The sequence below is a fragment of the Seriola lalandi genome, unplaced genomic scaffold, assembly GCF_002814215.2.
Source record: "Seriola lalandi dorsalis isolate HSWRI2012SDOR001 ecotype SW California unplaced genomic scaffold, Sedor1 jcf7180002054795, whole genome shotgun sequence".
Lineage (NCBI taxonomy): Eukaryota > Metazoa > Chordata > Actinopteri > Carangiformes > Carangidae > Seriola > Seriola lalandi.
In genome coordinates, this window is record NW_019525348.1 from 2,139,454 (window position 1) to 2,159,960 (window position 20,507).

Genomic DNA, 20,507 nt, shown 5'->3' on the forward strand with positions numbered 1-20,507 from the left:
TGAGGCTTTGATACTTTCACAGTATTAATATAGAACCTAGACCTGCATATGTATGTGTGTGTGTGTGTGTGTGTGTATCAGAAAATCCCACAGCTGTTTCTTAACTATTTATCCAGACATTTTTAAACGATGTTTGAGTTGTTTATTGTCCTTAGTTTGGGATAACAGAGTGAAAAGCAGGTTTGCAACCAGTCTGTGTTCTAATGAAATTAAATGTTGTCGTGTGTTACCACCATAGGGGATCATCCAAGGTTCCCTATGGTGGTGACATATAGGAAACCCAGATTGTCATTGTACAATTGGCACTCTGGGACCATCCGTGTCTCTTACTTCTCATGTCAAGTTATTTTTAAATAATTTATTCTTGACAAACAACACTGGCAGCATAAGCTACCGTCTCTCTCTCTCTCTTTGTGTCTCTATGTATCTCCATCAGCTGGGTTTATTCTCAGAGGACACTGATGCACACAACATAACAAGGCTCTCCCTTTCTCCTCCCCTCTCTCTCACTCTCTCTCTCTCGCTTTCTCCTCTCTCTCTGTCTCTCTCTTTCTCTCTGTATGTCTATCTCTCCCGAGGTTCTCTCCTCTCTATCCAGTCTCCCCTCCTCTGCTCTGCACCTGCTCCTCCCCTCCTGCCTTATTATCCTCAGACTCAGAGCAGCGCTCCGTCCTCGCCAAGTGATGCTCCTCGGCGGGGCGGCGCACATCGGTGGGTTATCACCGCCCGCTGCAAGGAGGGCAGCTCCGGCTTGTTTTTGTCCTCGCACTAAACGACGGCTGGATATGGGAATGTGACGGGGCTTGCGAGAGAGTGAGCCGGAGGAGGGTAGAAACGACGAAGAAGCACTCAAGTCCCATCCGAGAGAAGAGAGGGAGGAGGAGGAGGAGGGGGACTACGGGGAAACGGTCCCGTTGGGACGGGGGACGCAGCGGAAGGTTTTGTGCTTTAGCCCCATAGTTTGAAATAGACTTGAGATGCTGGTTTTTGTTGTTTGGTTGTGAGGAATTAACCACAGGATTAAAAGGACCGGGTTCTTGGAGTTGCGTTCGGTCGGTCGGGGCTTTTCTGTTTGTGATGGGAGTGAGTGAAAGAGAGGGCGCACGGTAACTTCAGCCTCGCCATGAAATCAGTGTTTTTCAGCCGCTTCTTCATCCTGCTGCCCTGGGTCCTTATTGTCATCATCATGATCGATATCGACAGTAAAAGGACGATCCGGACTCCGGCGGCCGGCCGGACCGGCAGGACGCAGCGTGCACCCCGGACCGGCGCACCGGGGGTCGGCATCACCCAGAACCAATCTGCCCTGCCTGTTATCTACGCCATCACTCCGACCTACACCCGTCCAGTGCAGAAAGCGGAGCTGACCCGGCTGGCCCACGCCTTCCGCCAGGTGCCCCGGTTCCACTGGATCGTAGTGGAGGACTCTACGACGCGCACGGAGCTGGTGGCGCGCTTCCTGGCCCGGTGCGGCGTGCCGTACACACACCTGCATGTGTTCACTCCCCGCAGGTTCAAGCGCGCCGGGATGCCACGCGCCACCGAACAGAGGAATGTGGCTCTCGCGTGGCTCCGGCAGCACCGGAACAAGCGGGACACCGGGGTGGTTTTTTTCGCGGATGACGACAACACCTACAGCCTGGAGCTGTTCGAAGAGGTAACCGGACGTCTCTTATGTTACCTGTGTTCTCACTGTGTGTCCTGGTCGCTCCCCGCTCACTGTGCGGAGAGCTCGAGGAAAGTGTGGCTCACTCACAGCATTTCTAGACGAATTCTTAAACTTTTCTCAGCTGAAAGACATGATCTTATAGGCCTACCTAAAATATATGATCATTTTTATATATCATTTAGAGCAGTGGTTCTCAAGGACCCCTAAACTGACACGAATTGGAACATATGGACATATTGGATGTTTTATTAAAAAGTGAGTTAGAAAGTGTTTGAAACCCATGAGAAAAATAGTCATGCATTCTGTCATTTGGAATTATAGAGACATTTTCCTCTTTGCTTCAAGTGACGCTGCAGTGTAACGGAAAGAAGAAACATTCTTTTACAACTGAAAAGTTCAACTCTTAAGTATTAATCCTCACACACTGGGGTTTATGCTCCTCCAGCTTCGCTTGGTCTACCCAGCAGTGTGTTGGGTTGCTTAATCCAGCAGTGCTGCATCACATCTTATTTGCTGATCATATATTTTGTATGTAAGATAAATTGAATAGGCTATCTGAACAATATTACTTGATTAAATGTAGCTTACTGTAATGTAAGATATTTTCCACCTGAGTATAAGTGTTAAGCTCCAACATGTGAAATCTGAAAAACCGCACAAACATCCCTGCAAACCCACTTTCATCGGATTTTGTCGCACAGATTTAGGGAGAGAGTTTAATAGCATGTGGCTACTGCTTTAGCACCTTTAGCATCAGCACCATCAGGTTAAAGGGTCTATCTCCCCTATTTCTTACTTTTGTGTTATGCTGCTCCTCACCATTATGTATGCTGCACAGGAGAAGTCATTGTTAGCCGTTTCCCAAATGGGATCATTTGAGCATTCAAACATTGAAATTCAGCTTCTTCATATTGATGGGATCCTACTGGAACCCTGCTGAAAAAAAACCAAAAAAAAAAAAAAAAAACCCATGGGAGACTCCAGACCTTATTTTGAGAAGCGCTCCATTCACCTGGAAGGCCATTGTTAAACCAATGTATTCCAGTGGAGCGTCTGGTGAAAACTGCACTTAGCATCAAAGGGGCATGCTCACTGAGAGAGAGAGTGGGAGTTGAGTGGAGACTGAAACGAGCGAGAGACAAAACAGCTGAAGAGTAAGAGGGAGGACTGGCTGACAGAAAGAGAGACGATGGAGAGACGATGGTGATGTTGTCCAATTTTCTACTGATCCAGTGGCCAGCACAGAATTAATAAGCAGCAGTGTTCCTGTGTGTGTGTGTGTGTGTGTGTGTGTGTGTGTGTGTGTGTGTGTTTACTGTCAGGGGGTGATTAAGTGAAATGACTTTTACTTTTATATTGTCAGTATTTTCCAGGGTTCGTGCTCTTAAATTCTCGCCTTTATCTGGATGAAAAAGCCCCTCAAGTTGCATTTAAACTAATATGAGACTCTAAAAATCTTCTGATATATAAACACTGACTAAAACATATCGACGGTCTGTAGCCTGCAGATCTGATCAGGCTGGATGATCAGGCTGGATGATATGCCAGTGTCGATCCAGTGTACCAGCAAACCGATACGTCCCTGTGTGAATCTGAGAGCTTGTTTATGTTGCTGCATGTTACATGTGTGGGTATCTCTTTTCACATCACTGGTAACGATCAGCTGTCATTTATTTTAAATGCTACGCCGTGCTCGAGACGTCCAGATTATGAAGAAAGACAAGCCACCAGCGGCGTCAGCAGCAGCAGCAACAAAACAGTCCTCTCACTCTCCTAAATGCACAAACACTCGGAGAGAATGCTTCTCTGATTGCTGATCGCTGCTTCTGATTACTGCCATTCAGAGATTTCTGGCCTCAGATCAGAATGCGAAACATTTTTATATCGTTTAGCCGAGAACTTGGTGTTGAAATAATAGAGCTAAAACTGAAGGGATATAGTTTGTATCACGGTAAAACTCAACTTCAGGGTGAGTGATTCAGTGATAGATAAAAAAGAGACTGGTGATTTTTAATGGAGGCGTTTTGTGGTGAGCACATTCAAACCTCTACTCCAGCCTGTTATTGGCTCTTTGCAGAGTGAAAGTTGCAACATGTTGATTTATGAAGGCTTTTTTCTTCAATCTCCATCTGTTCTGCAAACAGGGAGATAAACCAAGGGCACGTTTACATTAAGTTTGATGCACTTTATTTGAGCTCTGCATCTGGATTCTCAGGCTGTGTGTTGGATGTCTTCTATAGAGAAGTCTGGTTGATTAGCAGAGATGTATAAGCTGTATAGGGCAATATGACTCCAAATCAATATCACAATTATTTCAAATTTCACTTTGGCGCTTATCTCTCTCTGGCTTTTTGAGCCATGCACTCTTGTTCCAAGTGATTCAACAAATAGTTGGTGTTACCTTTGGCCGCTGAAATTAGTTTTTTCTGCAGTGCTTGCATTTCACTGCATCACTAAATGTGCCCGAATGACGGACACTGATTTCTGTTTAGGTGTAAGCTGCGCCCGTTGAGGCTCAGCGTTTGTGCTTGTGTCGTCCACGTCGACAGCTTCACTTTGAGTGATTGCAGACTAGCATTACTTCAGTCAGGAGACACTTCATTCAACGAACAAATTTTATTGCCATGTGCAGAACAAGAGAGGAAAAGTGAGAGTCTCAGCCGATTAGACCCCTATGTGATGTCATCATACTTGATGGGGGCTGAGGCTGTGAGAAGTACAGTACAGGTCTAGACACTGGTGGTGGGGAGAAGAGAAGCTGGAGATCTGGATGTGACGTGAACTCAGCAGGAGAGAGGAGAACAGATTTTAAAGTTTGACAGTGACAACGTGATTGGCTGGTTGAGATCATGGCGAGATCTGATTGGTTACAGAAAACACCGGAAGTCAGCTGATTACAAGAAGTGGGGTGAGAGAGCGAGAGAGAATTGTGAATCAATGAGGTATAAAGATGGTCTTGGGACGGAGGCACATCACTGAGCATTACGTCGTATTTTTTAAGGGGACAGTTCAGTTCAAGTCGCTGAGAGGTTCTAAATGTTTTCTGGTAAATGGCACCGTCTCAGCTGCAAGTAATGATTATTTTCATTTTCACTTGATCTGACAATTAATTTTTCAATCAGTTAGTTCTCAATTATACAGTATCAGAAAATAGCAGGAAACTCCCTTCACAATTCCCTAAATCCCTTAAGTTTGCTTGTTTTGTCCAGCCAACAGCCCAAAACCTAGGAAAAGCCTGTTTACAATGAATTAGAATCACAATCAGGTTTATTGCCAAGTAGGTTTCACATTCTTTAGTAAGAAGGAAAAAGAATAAAGAAGGAAAAAGCATAGTACTGCAGACAGATAGCTGAAGTATAAATAGAAAAAATTACAATTAAATATTTACAATAAAATGTGAAAAAATTATAATTAGAAATATAAATATAATACAATAATGTACAATGTGCAAAATGAATGGGGACAAAATAATGAATCATCACATTTAAGATGCTGGAAGCAGACTCAACAAACAAACACTTGCAGAACAAATTTCTGACATTTTACAAATTGATAAATCAATTAAACGCTTTTTAGCTCTGAAGGTCTGAGCTGAGGACAAACTGCAGTCTCTGTGTCTGATGCTCACAAGTAGCAAGTTCTTAAAAATTACATAATGTTGTTTATGAGAAGAACAGAAATCCATCACGCTGAGCTGAAAGTCCAGTTACAACAAAATGTGGTTAAAAATGACCATCTAATCAATCAAAGTTTATTTATTGGTTTGTTTTTGTTTGATGGGGACAATGCAAGTTAATGAACATCAGTATAAAATACTCAATGTGAACATGCAGAGATTGTAGCAAAAATGCTAATTTACATCCATAGTCCCCAGGCAGGTAACATTAAGCTAAAACATGACAAGTCACAAAACACTAAAGTAAAAAACAAAAGACAAAGTTCATTTTGCACATTGGTTAAAGCTGAAGAAATCCTACCTGAACTAGAATCATATGGTGACTTTAGGTTGTTTTACCCTCCGTCACATCCCTGAACACATCACAAGGGTGAAAAAAAAATAACCTGACTAGTGAACCCAGCACACCGAGCTGAGTCTTCTCACAGAGTCTCAGTGTTCGATTCCGGCGGCTCAGTGTAAAGAGCATCTGTTTGATTTGTTGATAGCACACTGTCTTCTCTCTGTCCTCCTGCCTATTTCATTACCCAGCTCCTCTGTGCAGGTAATGGCCTGTCATAGAGAGATAATAGGCTGTCATATGGCAGAAATTACCTGCAGAAGCTGTCTGCAGGCTTTAGACTGATGGCACTAACTGTACTTATAGTGGGTGGCAGCTTCATATTAGAAAGCCTTATATCATTTCAGGAAGAAAAAACGATTGAGGCAACATTCAAGCAACTAAAATATTATTTTACCTCGACCCCCTTGTGATGATATTTCCTGTAGTGATGCAATGGGAGTTTTTCAATGAGATGCAATGATGGTTCAGAAGCCCATCTAAATACAATACTGCCATATGTACACAGCAAGATTTATGGCTCTGTGTACTAGCCATGATGCACCTTCATAACTACAGAAAACCACAGACCTTGTCCTATCTTATTTCCCCTTACTCCATAGAGCACACAGGTCGTTTTCTTCCAACCCTCTGATACAATCCATGAAATAGCTCCCCAACTTTCACATGGGAATCGAACACCGCTCTCCTGTACTACGTCGCCACACTTTTGCCTTTGCTCCTGTCATAGTTTCTACGGCCACTAGATGTCGCCTAGCAACAAAACGTAACTATGGGTGATAATAGACTGCTGTACACATGACCTCTGGGCTCATTTTCTACTGGAGCTCAGTCTAGTCAATAAAACAAATGGAAGAGAATATATATGTACAGCTGCACGTGTGCTGTATAAATGAGTGAACGTCACTGAGCGTGAGTCATTCTGCTCGTGTGGACAGGCGCACTGATTGAAATAAAAAGGCATTCGTTTCATCAGACAGGAATAAGACAAACAAGTTAGAGAAGGAGCTGAAACATCCCTGTGTAGACAAACCTGGATACGTGATGAAATGGGTGGACATCAAAAACTCTTTATGGTAGCCTAATCAAGTGTTTCTCATTGTGCAGACTGTGTTGCTGGTGATCGTCGTGGTAACAAACCTACATCTTTCCACCACGGCTCAGCACGTAAATGTTGTCCATTTAAAAACCATATTTAGAAATAAATATAGTTTTTTATCGAATGGTTCTGCTTCTGAACTCAGCAGAGTAGAGTTAACTGTAACATTGAGACATGAACACCTTCAGTTCCTTACAGCTGGGATATGCTACAGTAGAATTATGTAACTGCTAATGTATTTAGAAATGAGCACAGGTTAGACTCATAGCTCATAGCTTTTGGGGGGGTTAAATCCACATTGATTTAAGCATGGAGAAGAAGAATTTATGATTTAATATTTTGACTTTAACCAATTCTGTCCTTCTATGAGCTACTGTGGAGCAAAAAGCAAAGCATACCTGACCTGCAGTTGTCCAATTAACCGACGAGGAACTGCAGCTGGAACAAAAATCAGCGCCACTTTTGACTCTGGGTTGTTGATTACATGAAAGCTATCCAGGCTGTTTTACTCCAAGAGTGGGCCACAAACTGCCGCAGAGTAATGAGCAAAAATGTGTTACAACCAACCCCTACCCCCCCCGATACTTCCTCCCCTTATGAAAAAAACATTGGTACGTAGCAAATGTTTAACAAGCCTCCCTGCGTTTCCCCCTTTTACTCTCTGGCAGCAGAGTTAGGGAGAAATCAGGTGGAAAGGCGTTTAGCATGAAGACGAGAATTAAAGGGAGTACTCTCCGTTTCCGCACAGTAGTCAGATCTCAGTCTGGCATGGTTGATTATGCACACGACATGTTAGGGCTGAGTTGCCTCCTCGCAGTCAATAGAGTGTCAGCAAATACAAGAGTGCCAATTTAATGGCCCCCTATGCAACGCCGCTGCAATGGCCCTTAACACACACTATTTCCTGTTTGTTCCTTAAGGTGATTTTGACCTCAGGAGTCAATGTGCTGCCATCATGGGGACCTCCCTCAATCAAGGTCGCCTTTAAATTGGACTATTTTCATTCAAAAGGTTTGGGCAGCTCAGTTTTTTTCCAGAGATGTGTTCATGTTCGGATAGACAAGCTTCTTAAACAACATTTAAACCTTCACTGGACTATAAAACTCCATTATATGTAGGTTAAGGGAATTGATGTAGGGTTAGAAGCTACATAAGTCACAGTGAATAAGGCCCCATTGATGGATTTTTGGTTATTTTAGTGAATCATCTCAGCAGAGTGGAAGGATTTCTGTGATTAAGGGAAATCAAGGTTGATGATTAGATTTTATTTTGGTAGTCCAGTAGCAAAAAAAAAGCAGTTTCCTGCACACTCCTCCGTTTGCTCACAGTTCATGATAATGAACTGTTCATGATATTTTAAGAGATTTTACAGTTTAAACTTGGTTTTCTTGTTATTTTGATTATGATTCCTCCGGGTAGTGTTGACATAACCAAGTTAATATCTGAGCTCAACATCACTAAAGAGACGTCTCATATGAGCATTTGGACAATCAGAGAGGTTTAAAATAAACCACCTGATTAACAATGTTATTACCCAAACTATCTGTTGGGGTAACATCCATTATATATATTATGGCTGATCAATTAAATATTATCAAAATCTCAATATGACCAAGTGCAATATCCAAATTGCTGGAGCTGCAATTTTTTGATAAAGATAAAATGTGTCACTGCAGACCATAAATGAAGCATTGTGGTGCCAAATCATATTCTCCAGATGTAAGGGGACATGGTTATTTGGTGCAGGCCCCAGCAAACATCACATTATCATCATTTTTATTAATTTTTTTTTCCAGGGAAGGTAAGATAAAAAAATAGCCATTCCCACTATAACCGTGACTCATATCACAATCGCAATATCTGTCAAAATAATCCCAATATGATTTTTTTGCATATTATTCAGCCGTAATAAATATGTATAACGATGAAACATCATTGCTTGGCCATTTTAATTCAGTCTTTTTTCATCCTGTTTTCTTTTTATGTTTATTGGCAGTCATTTTAATTTTTGTTTCTCTGGTCTGAATGAGCGGACGGTCAACCACCTACCTGGCTCTGTCCTGTTTGTTGTGATTGTCAGACAGAGACCTTGTGATGAACAGTGGCATTATGAATTAAAACAATGGTGTTATGAAATAACACACCTAAATGAAACAGGCTGCTACAGGAATAGAAGAGCTGAGTTTAACAAATCGATAATTTTACAGGTTATATATTAATCTATAATGTCTTATTTATTTAAAGGTCCAATATAGTATAAAGGCAGATGTCCATGTGTTGTTTGGTTATAACGCAGGTCTAGCTTCTATATTAATACTGTGAAAGTATCAAAGCCTCAGTCCACAGAGAAATGCACACAGCCTGTATTCAGAAACTGAGCCTTAAAACCAGCCGTCAGGACTTCTGTAACTTTGTGATGTCACAACAAAGCAGTCACTGCCCTCAGCCATGCCCCAAGCTCCACCCACCTGGACCCAGCATCCCACCTTGCAGGATTTGTTTTTTCTGAGTGTTTACCTGAAATCTGCTATATTTTTATTTTTATTTACTGAGAAAACAGTCAGCCAATCAGAAGAGAGGTCTGAGAGCCTCCTCTCTTCTGAAAAATATATCTTCTTATAGATTAACACTTCAAATAAAACACAGGGAACGTGTAAAATATGGAGCTTTGATATTGAACACTCTGGGTTCAACTTTGACCCACTGTTCTTACCGTAGTTGTGCACTAAGAGAGACATTGGTATATACGATGTGATAATCTGACTTGTTATCTGATTATATAATCACACTCATGGCTCTGTCAGATCTCAGCAATTACTTTGGTGAGTACAGTGTTTTCATACATAACAAAGCCAAAAACACAAAATGATAAAAATAAAGTTTTGATAAAGCTGATTTATCCTGTGAAATTACACTTCAAGCTCTCTTTGTTGATGGTTGATCTGAGAGTATTGACCAATCCTTTCTGTTTTGGGTCAGTTTCTCAGTGGAGGAACCCGTTCAGAGTTAGTTGCATAACAAGCAATCAATAAAATTAAGCAGCGCTTTTCCCCTCCTCTTCATTCCTGAAAAGCTGACTCTGGGGATTGAGGGGACTTTCAGCTGACGGCGGCATGGCAGAGCTGTTTGATTCAGCTGCAGCAGCCTGTCAACTGGGCCAGAGTTTCGTCAGACCTTTTTTTTTTTTGAATAATTGAACTCCCCCCGGCCCTGAGAGCGCCACAGCAGTCACAGTGACTATTTTAGGGAGCAGGTACTGTGGCAAATGTTCTCTGCTGTGTGACTGAAGTGTGACTCAGGCACACCTCTCTCATATGCTGCCATACGGGGTCTAGTGTTAATCTATTAGTTCTGATGTGGTGGGCTTGGCTTTCAGGAACTCCACTGCTGCACTGAAATGCAATAAGATCTTCTAAATTTTGAATCAGAAACTTTAAGAATGTGCTCACTTTTAATTTCTTTGAAAATTTGTGCTTGAAATGAAATTGACTTTTTAATTATACTGCCATAGTGTTAATACAATACATGCAATCGGGCAGTCAGCTGGTGTTTGAGAATTGGCTAACAGACGTTCTATTTTTAGATAAAATGGTCCAAAGACACAGGCATGCAAACATGAAGGATTTATTTCATCAAGTGTCCAAGCAGCGGGCTCCATGCCTGCAGAGAGTCGTGGGCGATGGGGAGGTGGCACAAAGAGAAACTGGTGGAATAAAGGAACCAGAGCGAAATAAGCAATTCAATTTCCTCAAACCCCTATGAGCAATTATCATAATTACACAGTGTAGTGGGAGAAGCAAGGGAGGGGAGGGGGGTTGTAATGTCAGTGAAGCAAAGCAGGAAGGAGAGGAACTTTTGCTGAGAGAAAATGTCCGTGCTGGGGGTTGGTGGAAGGATGAGGATGGAGGAGAGAGGGAGGTGGCGGAAAGGTTGAAGGCTTTTAAGGGCCAGTGTAAATGTAAAAGAGATGTTATACACCAGCTCTCCGCTTATTTCTCTGCTGTTTTGTTTTTTTTTTTCTCCTGAACTGGCAGCTTGACTACACACTCTCCCTCTGCTCTCTGCTCTCAGTGTAACAGTGGCCAGGATACATTTATGTTAAACTGAAGCTGTTTTATTCAAATGAAATGGACACGTTCTGTCTTCAGGTCTTGTGACAGGTTTGCAAAGGGCATGTGTGTTCTCAGTCTGCAGAGGAGGTGCGATTACATCTCAGAAATTTTAAATCCTGAACAATTTTTTTTTTGTTAAATAATTAATATCTGTGGGCACATGATGATGATGGTGATGATGATGATGATGAGGTGCATGTGCTTTCAGTCACGTGGTGATTATTGATGATGTTGCAACAGTGGAGGTTTCTGTTCTCTTTTTAGTCTGTGAATATTGTCTATCAACATATTGATTACTGGTTATTATCCAAGACTTAGGATATATTCAGGATTAGAACATGCCTTGAAATGTATGTTTTTCCAAGAGTGTGAAGATGCCAATGAAGCCAATGAATTGTGTGAATATGTGTTTCTGGATTGGGTTGCACCAGCTACTCATGAATACTAGTTTCAAACTAGTGATTTACCAAATCAGGTTGCACCATTAAATCTTAGGAAATGTCTTCGATAGGAAAGAATATAGTAGCCTAATGTGCAGGAAACAACAACCCAAGCAAAACCAATCAGCTATTGAAATCACTATAGAATCACAAACTAGGAGAACTTCCTAAACTTGCAATTTCAGAGGCTCAGGAGATACTGTTTGTCTTTTGTAAATATAACTATGAGTTTGTTCTATTCATGTCTACATACATAGGGAATTATATGTATTTCAGAGAGTTAACCTAACAAATGTTATTTAGTCATTTAGTAATGTAATGTTCAAGATTTACATCATTATTAGCCAGAATTTATCAGGTTTCAGGTCAAAAGTGTCCACCTGGTAGTTAGTGGATGTAAATATTTAACTAGTCTCTACATAAGAACTAGTTTGTGAGCTGTAACCTGTTTTAATGAAGTCATGCATGAAACACCCGTGTCATAACTGGGCTGTTTGAACTTATGAACATCTGGTGCGACTGACCTCTGGTGTACAATTATTACTATATTATATATACTACTATGAACTACTATATATACTATATATAACAGTTAACTCCGTACATTTAGCTAACAGTAATTTAGCTCCATGATTGTTGCACAATCAGTAATAATGAACCTCACCAAAATATGCCATAATTATGCATATGGGTTTTTTTTCACATGGTAGCAAACTGATTTGGAACCAGCCTGATTAGTCATTAGACATATCAGTAAGGCGTTAGGGAAAACTTACCCCGGATCTGCCATTAATGATCCAATCACGTCATCCTTTAGCATGTTGACATTTTTTGTTTGAGGAGCGTTAATTCCTCCTGTAGTCCACACACGAAGATTGTGTATCCTGTAGCCTGCACAGTAAATGTAGTGGTGGTTCACCACTGAAAGTTGAACCCATAGATGTACTGTGAACTGTGAGATATACACTGAGTTGCCAGTTCATTAGGTAAAACGAGCTAAAACTGTAAAAATGTATTCTAAAATAACAGCCTTCCCATAAATGAAGGTTATAATGTTGAATTTGTGTTGAAACTGCTTTAAAGTTATGATAATTTTAATGTTTGCAGTTTGCGGTGCTGCTGAACTGTATTTGATTATAATGAGAGGTGTCTCTAATATGTGGCCTGTACTCATTGAGATAAACATGGTGGAGAAAATATTATATACCCAAGACACAATAACTCCTACCAACAGCACTAAAGCTTCATACAATGCACCTTCTATGTTACACGTAACAATTTATCCATCCACCCAGTACTTCAATGCATTGTGTACGGTTATATTGCGAGTTGCCAGACTTGGTTTGTGAGCTCAGGTTGTGGTCTCTATACAGGCACAATGGTACCTCACTTGGCAAGACTTCAGTAAGCTGCACACAGTCAGTGAACCAGGCTGTCGTTTGCCAAGAAATAGTTCCACCATCTGTATGTAGATGTTAAGTTATAGTCAGTGTACTGTGTATCTAACACACTGACATGAGATTTATATTTTTGTTCTCGTGTAACGCTTGGTATGAAAGCAAATAAATGTACTTCCCAAAAAACCTACAGTATATCAATACTTTGTGATTTAAATTTACAAAACAGCTGGAATTTCACATAAAAAATTGGTTTGTGCACAAATTGGAGTTTTATATAAAACGCACGACTTCATGAACTGTATATGCACACAGACAGCTAGTTCCCTCGGTGGCAAGAAGGTCTGCAGATATTTTCACAGATATCACACAGCTTCATATGCACACAGACAGCCACACACACATTTACACACACCCAATATGCATGCACCTTCATCTCTTTAATGTTTTTTTTTTTCATATAAACACATAAACCATTCAACCTGCACACATATCATGCACCATTGAATCACAGTTTCATAGCCCATCCGCAGCCCCTCTAATTTGATTCATTCATTTTCTCCCAGCTCATTTCTTCCCTCCCTTTCTCCAATTGCCTCTGCCATGCATATTAATAACACACAGATAAAAATACGCTTGATTAAAATCACACCCGGCCCAGCCACCCGAACACTCGTCCCAGTGCGCAAACAACACAATGACGGCTCTTTCTGCGGGGCAGGAGGCAGGAAACGAGAACATCCATAATGGATTTCATATACTTCATCATTAAGAGTCTTTGTGTGTACACACAATTCACTTTTCACCTATTTGTTTGCAGGGAAGGGAGTCAGAGTTGATTACCCGACTGAGCTGCAGTGCTCCCAGACACAGTGTCCTGGCTGTGAGTCAAATGAAATGTGATTCCTCTCAGCACTGTATTTTTCACCCCCAGCTTTTCTTTTGTTTACTTGTAAATAGCCTGCGTTTACTGACTGAGCTGCTGGTGCTGTAATTTGTCAGGACTTACAGGTTGTCATGCACCCATGAAATTATTTTTCATGTGCGGCCGAGATGAATGATTTGTTATCTCACTGCAGTGTCTACCCTCTGGTGAAGATATCCATATTGATAATGAGACAAGAGCTTTCTTAATGCATGACAGGTCCTGCCAGCGGCTCCCAGCTATAGAACTTAAACTGATGTACAGTACAGAACAAAGGCCTTTACTGATTCATCAGAGAACCAAAGAGAGTGTGGAGAGTCAGAGCAGTGTGCTGTGTGCTGTCATCAGGTCATAAGAAAAAGAAACAGAATGTAATGATAATTAAGTGGAAAGTTCTTTTACTCACTTCCACACCGTATTGGAAATATTTTTATGAATGGGTTTGAAACCCATTAGTCTCATTGTACAAAAGTGTACTGCATTGCACACTTCAGTTACATCACTTGGACTCTAGTCAGTTCAAGCAATCGTCAATCTCCGGGTCTGAAAAATAAAATGCAAAAAACTGTAGTTCCTCTAATGGCCACTTGAGACCAAAAGTGAGTCAGTCTCCCAGGTCAAGACTCCCATGTTAAAATGTCCAACTTTACAGGAGAAATAAACATGTTTACAGACTGGTACGAAAACAGCTTTGGTCTTTATAGCAAATTTCCTTCTTCATGACAACTGTATGAACTTTGATATAACTCACTTGTTTAAATTTTGTTAAGGCCTAAAGTTATGTATAACTGAGCGTGTGGCCTCTTTGATTGATAGGTGGGTGAGCGTATACTTGCCACAAACTGGTATGCACCGAAGTCTCAGCTTCACACACGCCCCTCCCCTTTACGATTTTTGGATTACCCAAGAGTTAGGTGGTGACGGTGCCAAGATGGCGACAGTGGAGTAGCTCACTTTGAGCTTCAAAACTGTTCCTCAGAAACCTTTGGGGGACGTCATGGACACTACGTCCATCTTTATTTACAGTCTAAGGTTTCGAGTCACAATTCTGATGACTGTAGACAAACCCTAACCATAACCCAAAGGGTACAGATGACCCTAGCCCAAGGCCCATGGATGGCCTAGCCATAGGTAATGCAAAGGTCTACGTATGACCCTTAAGTGGGATCAAGTGCTGCTATTTACTTAATGTCTTATATCTTTGACAATACAATGTATATGTACAGTATTTACATGTAAATGAGAAAATAATAATAATGATAATAATATGTGTTCGTCAATCTGATAGCCCACCCCCTGCTGTTGGTGCGTTCAGAACACTTGGCCAGTCAGATGTCGTTCTCTCTCACGAGCACATTGATGGCCCATCTGTGAACAGCCCCTCCTCTCTGTGAACACTCTGAATCAAAACATGGTCATGCAAGGGAAGAAGGATTGTTGTTGGCTTTTCCCCTCAAAGAAGAACATAGCTATTAGTCAACATTGACTGCTCATGCAAGTAGATAACATTAATGTTAAACCTTAAAGGCTAAGCTCCCTTAATCCACATGAATTCTGAAAAATTGTCTCAGACTAAAAAGGTCTTGTCCTGAAGAGGCACAAAGGCAGTTTTGACCAGATGTTTTAGCAAAACAGATTACCTAGAAACTTAAGAAAACAAAGCTGAACAGTGTGATTAGCTATCCAATAAATTTGTTTCATATATTTCCAGGCTTCTACCAGAGCTGCTGTAGCAGCTGAAGCAGCAAAAGAGAGAAGTGGTGAGAAAGAGCATAAGCCTGTACGCTTGAGTTCAAGTGGATGGATGCAGACCCAGAAGTCACTCTGCTGGCAAGCATTATTGACTTGATTTATATTCAGGCAGACATGGTTAGCCAGTGGAGGTAAATGAGCAGTTGAGTGACATGTGCCCTTTTAGTTTGATTGAAAATCAGATGCTACTGTATTCTAAACTATCTGGAAGAGTTTCACTGTGCTGAGAGTCTTGAGGGATAACCGAGATAACCATGACCTGTACCAAGAGTTGGGTGGCATGCTGAATAAAGGAAAGCCTGATTTTTCTAATGAAAAAGTGGCATGAATAGGAGACAGACATGTTCAGAGAGGGAGCGTTGGTCATCCCATCATGACACTCAGGTGTCTCACAACCTTGTTTGGGGTGTGAGAAACAAATCAAGATCCGCACTGACACTGTTGGGTCATCTGGTGGAAATGATAGGTATAGTTGGATGTGGTCTGCATAGCAGTGATATGAGAATCCATGCAAGCTAATAATTGGACCCAAGGAGCTGGTGTATGTTGCAAAGAGAGGGGGGCCCAACATTGAGCCTTGGGGCACCCTGTAGAGTCTGTTGGAAATTAGGAGGACAGTCCTTTCTCCTTGATATTGGAGAATGTACAGTTAGCAGGGAGCACAGCCAGGGTAGCAGGGTTTTCAGGTTTGAAGTCTCAGTGAGAGCCAGTAGCACAAGGGATGGCTTGTTAGCATAGGTAGTAATGAAATTAGCTTTGTTAACTGCAGACTGGCAATTCCACAACCCAACAGAGAAGGAAGCACATTTGGGTGAGGATTATTGCAATGAGCGGAGGTTAGCCAGGAATGGAGTGGAAGCACATAGTTTATAGTGCAAACTGAGTTAAAGTGCTCAGGGCAAATACGACAGTTTGCCTTGTCTTCTCTCTATTGATCTAGCATAATCCTAATGGAACGCGATTGTTTACATGACAGGATTTTTTGCATCCTGCTGAGTACGCCCTCCAGAATTAGCAACACAAAAGGTTTGTGTGGTCCAGACCAGTCTATATAGGAAGTCTGTTTATTGCCACATTGATTGACATAAGTGATCTCCATGCCTTAACCAGAATGAATTTGGAGTTAACATGACCCAACTCTTGTTCAGGCCATGATTATCTCTTGCCTGGACTACTGCAATGCGCTTCTGGAAGGCCTCCCCGTCACACACAGTGAAACCTTCACAGATGGTCCAGATTGAAGAAGCCCGTCTGGTCTTTGATCAGCCTTAAAAGGTCACATGTCACTCTGCTCTTCTCATTGACCCACACTGGCTACTCAAGGCTGCACAAGTCAAAATCAAGTCACTAATGCTTGCCTTCAGAGTAACTTCTTTTTCTGCACGATCTACTTGAACTCAATCGTTCAGCCTTATGCTCCTCCTCAGCCACCGTGTTCCTCCAAGATATGTTGTCTGGCATTACCACCCCTGCAGTCTAGACTGCTCTAGTCTGTGGTTCCTCAATAGTGGAACAAGCTACCGAATGCTATCAGGTCTACAGGGTCTACTTCTATCCGCTCTATCTCATCTCTCCTGAGAGTGGAGCGGAACAGGGAACTTTTTATAGCAGTTTCAGGGTCTTGTTTATGCTAGTGATCATCTCTCATGAACTGACTCTTCCATATAGAAAGGTGGTATTCATTAACTCAGAACGTACGATTTACGAAAAGTTTGTTCAGTAAAGACAGTTTGCTGAATGTGACTTGGCACAGTCGGAGAGAGGATGAGGATAGGATAAGAATATAAAAATGTTGCATGAGCTGTTGTGAGCTTACATGAACGAAAACTCCTTCTTATAGGACTGCTGATTGCTGTTTGAGAATAAACTGTCAGAAGGGATAGAAGTATATATTTGTGTTCAGGAGGACACCTGGAGACGGCAGTGATACAGAGGAGGGTTTGTGTTCCAAGTCCCACCAGTGTTCTGCTTAGTGGCACCTGGTAGTTGCTTGACATCTTCTCTGATCCAGACCATATAGTGCTTCTCCATATTGTGGTTGTTATTTCTGTATACTCCATCACAGAGTAGAGATCTCTCCCCTGTTGCTCTATAGTTTCTGCATTTTCTTTTCCACATTAAAGGGGTTTTGGGAGTTTTATTTATTCAAACTGAGGTATGACAGGTCAGTGTTACTATTTATTTTATTGTTGTATTTATTTATTTGTTTCGGGACCTCGAGGGCTCTGTAGATTTGTGACTTGGGGGTATATAAATAAAAATGATTTGACTTGGCACTTGGAACTTTATATATAGAGTAATATAGAGTACATGAATATTGTGTATTTTGTTACCATTGAGACCTCAAGCAGAGGCTGTTGCTCTCTTCAACTGAAAGCTCAATTCATACGTAATACTGGGATTTAACATACAGTATACTGTATTCATATGAAATTGTGTTGATCTCCAATAAGGACATCCTGTTTGTTTTTGAAACAGTAACAAATAAACTAAGATTAAAATGTGCAGGTGCTTCATAGACAACAAGAAGTCGACTACATGTGTGCACCCACAGAAATTGTTGAATCTTTACACCCTAAGGAGAGGTGTATTCTTCTGGTGTTGTGGCAGCTTTCACCTAGAAATAAATACTCTTTCTCAACAAAATCCCACTGTGTACTCTCTCAGCCACATTTACTATTTTCCTTCGCCAATTCAGTCCCTGCGGGGAAGCTGTAGAGTTTGTTCATGATGACAAACTTGATCATAAGGGTGAGCTCAGTTGTTTGTGGCTTTCTGAGAGACTTGTTTGTGTTCTTAGATACAGACTGGATTACTGTGGAATAACATGAGGCACTCAGAGCTTCTTTGATACCTTGTTCCTGCTCTGTAGTGACACAGTAAGTACAAGACTTAGATCAGCTGCTAGCTCATATTACTGTTCCTGCAGAAAGGATATATCTGTAAATAATCACAAAAACAAGATCTCATATATTTCCAGAAAAGTTTGTCATTCTTTGTTTGTATGTGGATTCTTCCTTTTAAAACCTTTTCTTTATATAACTTCATCAGTTCGTTGTGATCTGCTGTGAGGAATACGATATATTGATTTCATAGAGCTGTATGCCTGTCAAAAAGATGAAGTTTGTGCTGTAAAAATATGGAGTTTTATTCATTTTTACTCAGTTTCCAGTGAAAAATAAGCATTCACACACACACACACACACACACACACACACACACACACACATACACAGACACACACACACACACACGTTTCCCAAAATAGCGTACTCTCTGTGCAGAGGATTACATTCGAGGTTGTATTGATTTTTTTCTTCGACTCCAGACTTTCTCAAAATTGTTGCAGTGTTGGTGATCGTTTCAGACTTTCTTGTTCAGATTCTGTAAACCTAAATAGAACTTCAACCCTATACAATTCCTTTCTCAGGGTAAAGGCTCAATATCTCCAACAATAAGAACTGAAGGTGGGGGATAACTCTCCTCTAAATAACAGGAAGTGTTTTAAATTGGTTTTGTTGGCAGTTAAAAGCATGAGACGATTGTAAAAAGAAAGAAAAAAAAAGGATACAGCGAGCTCCTGGTTTGCTCCAGAATTGGCAGTGAAGAGAAGGAGCAGAGAAACCAAACCACTGGTTAGTGTTTAGGCATTCAAGGGTTGATCGCAGAGCTAGAGTCAGAGCAGCCAGGTCAGCATACCGCAGAACTTATTTACAAGTTTCTACTCTTTCTGGGAGGTAAATTCAGTAAGCTGTTTAGCATTAATTCAGAACGGTCTGTGATCAGCTTTCAACCGACATTTTGCTGCCGCTGGCAATTTGTTTGATCACACAATGACTGAAAATAGCTCTTTTCACTCATTCACTTCTGATGTTGTTCTTAAGCCACAACAAATCAAAGATGTTCTTTTGTCATTCAATCATTACGCTTTTTTTTTCAATCTTTCCAAAACATCTTGTATAGTGGCTCCCCTTCATAAAGATATGGAAAATGGCTGTGAGCTAAATAAAAATCAATTTTACGCGACCATTATGCAAATATTAGAAGTTTGCTCATGAAGATAAACATGTCATTAAACGTGTCATTAAACCACTGCAGAGGAGGAGGGTGCAACAGGACTACATGATCGAAAAGACAGACGATGCGATGGACGGGTCGTCTCATATTAAACATCAGAACACCAGTCTTTGACTTCTCCTCACTCGTCTTATGTAGCCCCCCTGTTGAATATAGTCTAGATAAAACCAGATTCAAAACAGGCATGTATACCTATAAGCACCGGCTGGTACAATTTGCCTGTGATAGAATACATTTCTTTTTGGTCTTTTAATGATGTTCTCCTCCTCCTCATCACTAAAATGCCTTAATGAATAAATAATTAGGTGAAATTGTTTACTTCACTGTCATAGTAAGACTGAATTTGTTGTGACATGAAATCTCCCATAAGTGTGCTGGTCGTTTGTGGTTATTATTGCTCATTATTGTCGATTTAGGCTACTCATTTAAATAACATGGGTTATCTCATTATGTGATAAAGTTTTTCTTTCAATATCACACCCAAACATGCACATATCCCCCTCTAATGCCCATTTTCAATGTCATCTTAGGCTGATTTATACTGACGGCCATGTAATCTTATTAGTGTTATAGCCTACTTGAAATGATAAAACAACAGGACCAAGACACAGCTGGTGATTGTTGGCAGGTCTGTGCGACAAAACCAGGACGATGGCCAATCAAAACCAGCCCAATACCAGAAATCAAAATGAGATATGATCTATCATACACACTGCTTTGAAAGTCCAACACTGTCACTGTCATTGTCTAATCTGTTGTAATAACTACAAAGTAACACCATAAATGTTTAGTGTCCCAGCATTAAAAACTGTTTTCCCTTAGCAGTACTATAGCAGAGTGGGGTTTAGGAGGTGGGCGCCAAGACGATGGAGAGCATTACAGCGTGCGTGTGTGTGTGTGTATTTGGGTCTTAATAAATTATTTCATTTAAACACAATACATATTGTACCATATGTACATATTATTCATGTGATTTGCATATGAAATAGATCTACCCAACCAGCAGACAAAGAAAATGCC

At 41.1% G+C, this 20,507-nt stretch overlaps 1 protein-coding gene across 1 annotated transcript in view; it reads left to right on the forward strand.

Moving 5' to 3' along the window:
- Positions 1 to 615: 615 nt before the first annotated feature.
- The window catches only part of b3gat2 (beta-1,3-glucuronyltransferase 2 (glucuronosyltransferase S)), a 63,266-nt gene continuing 43,374 nt past the window's right edge, over positions 616 to 20,507 (forward strand). Inside the window, exon 1 of the mRNA XM_023425754.2 lies at positions 616 to 1,657. Coding sequence (XP_023281522.1) covers positions 1,124 to 1,657 — 534 coding nt within the window. The 5' untranslated portion in view covers positions 616 to 1,123. The remainder of the gene's footprint in view (positions 1,658 to 20,507) is intronic.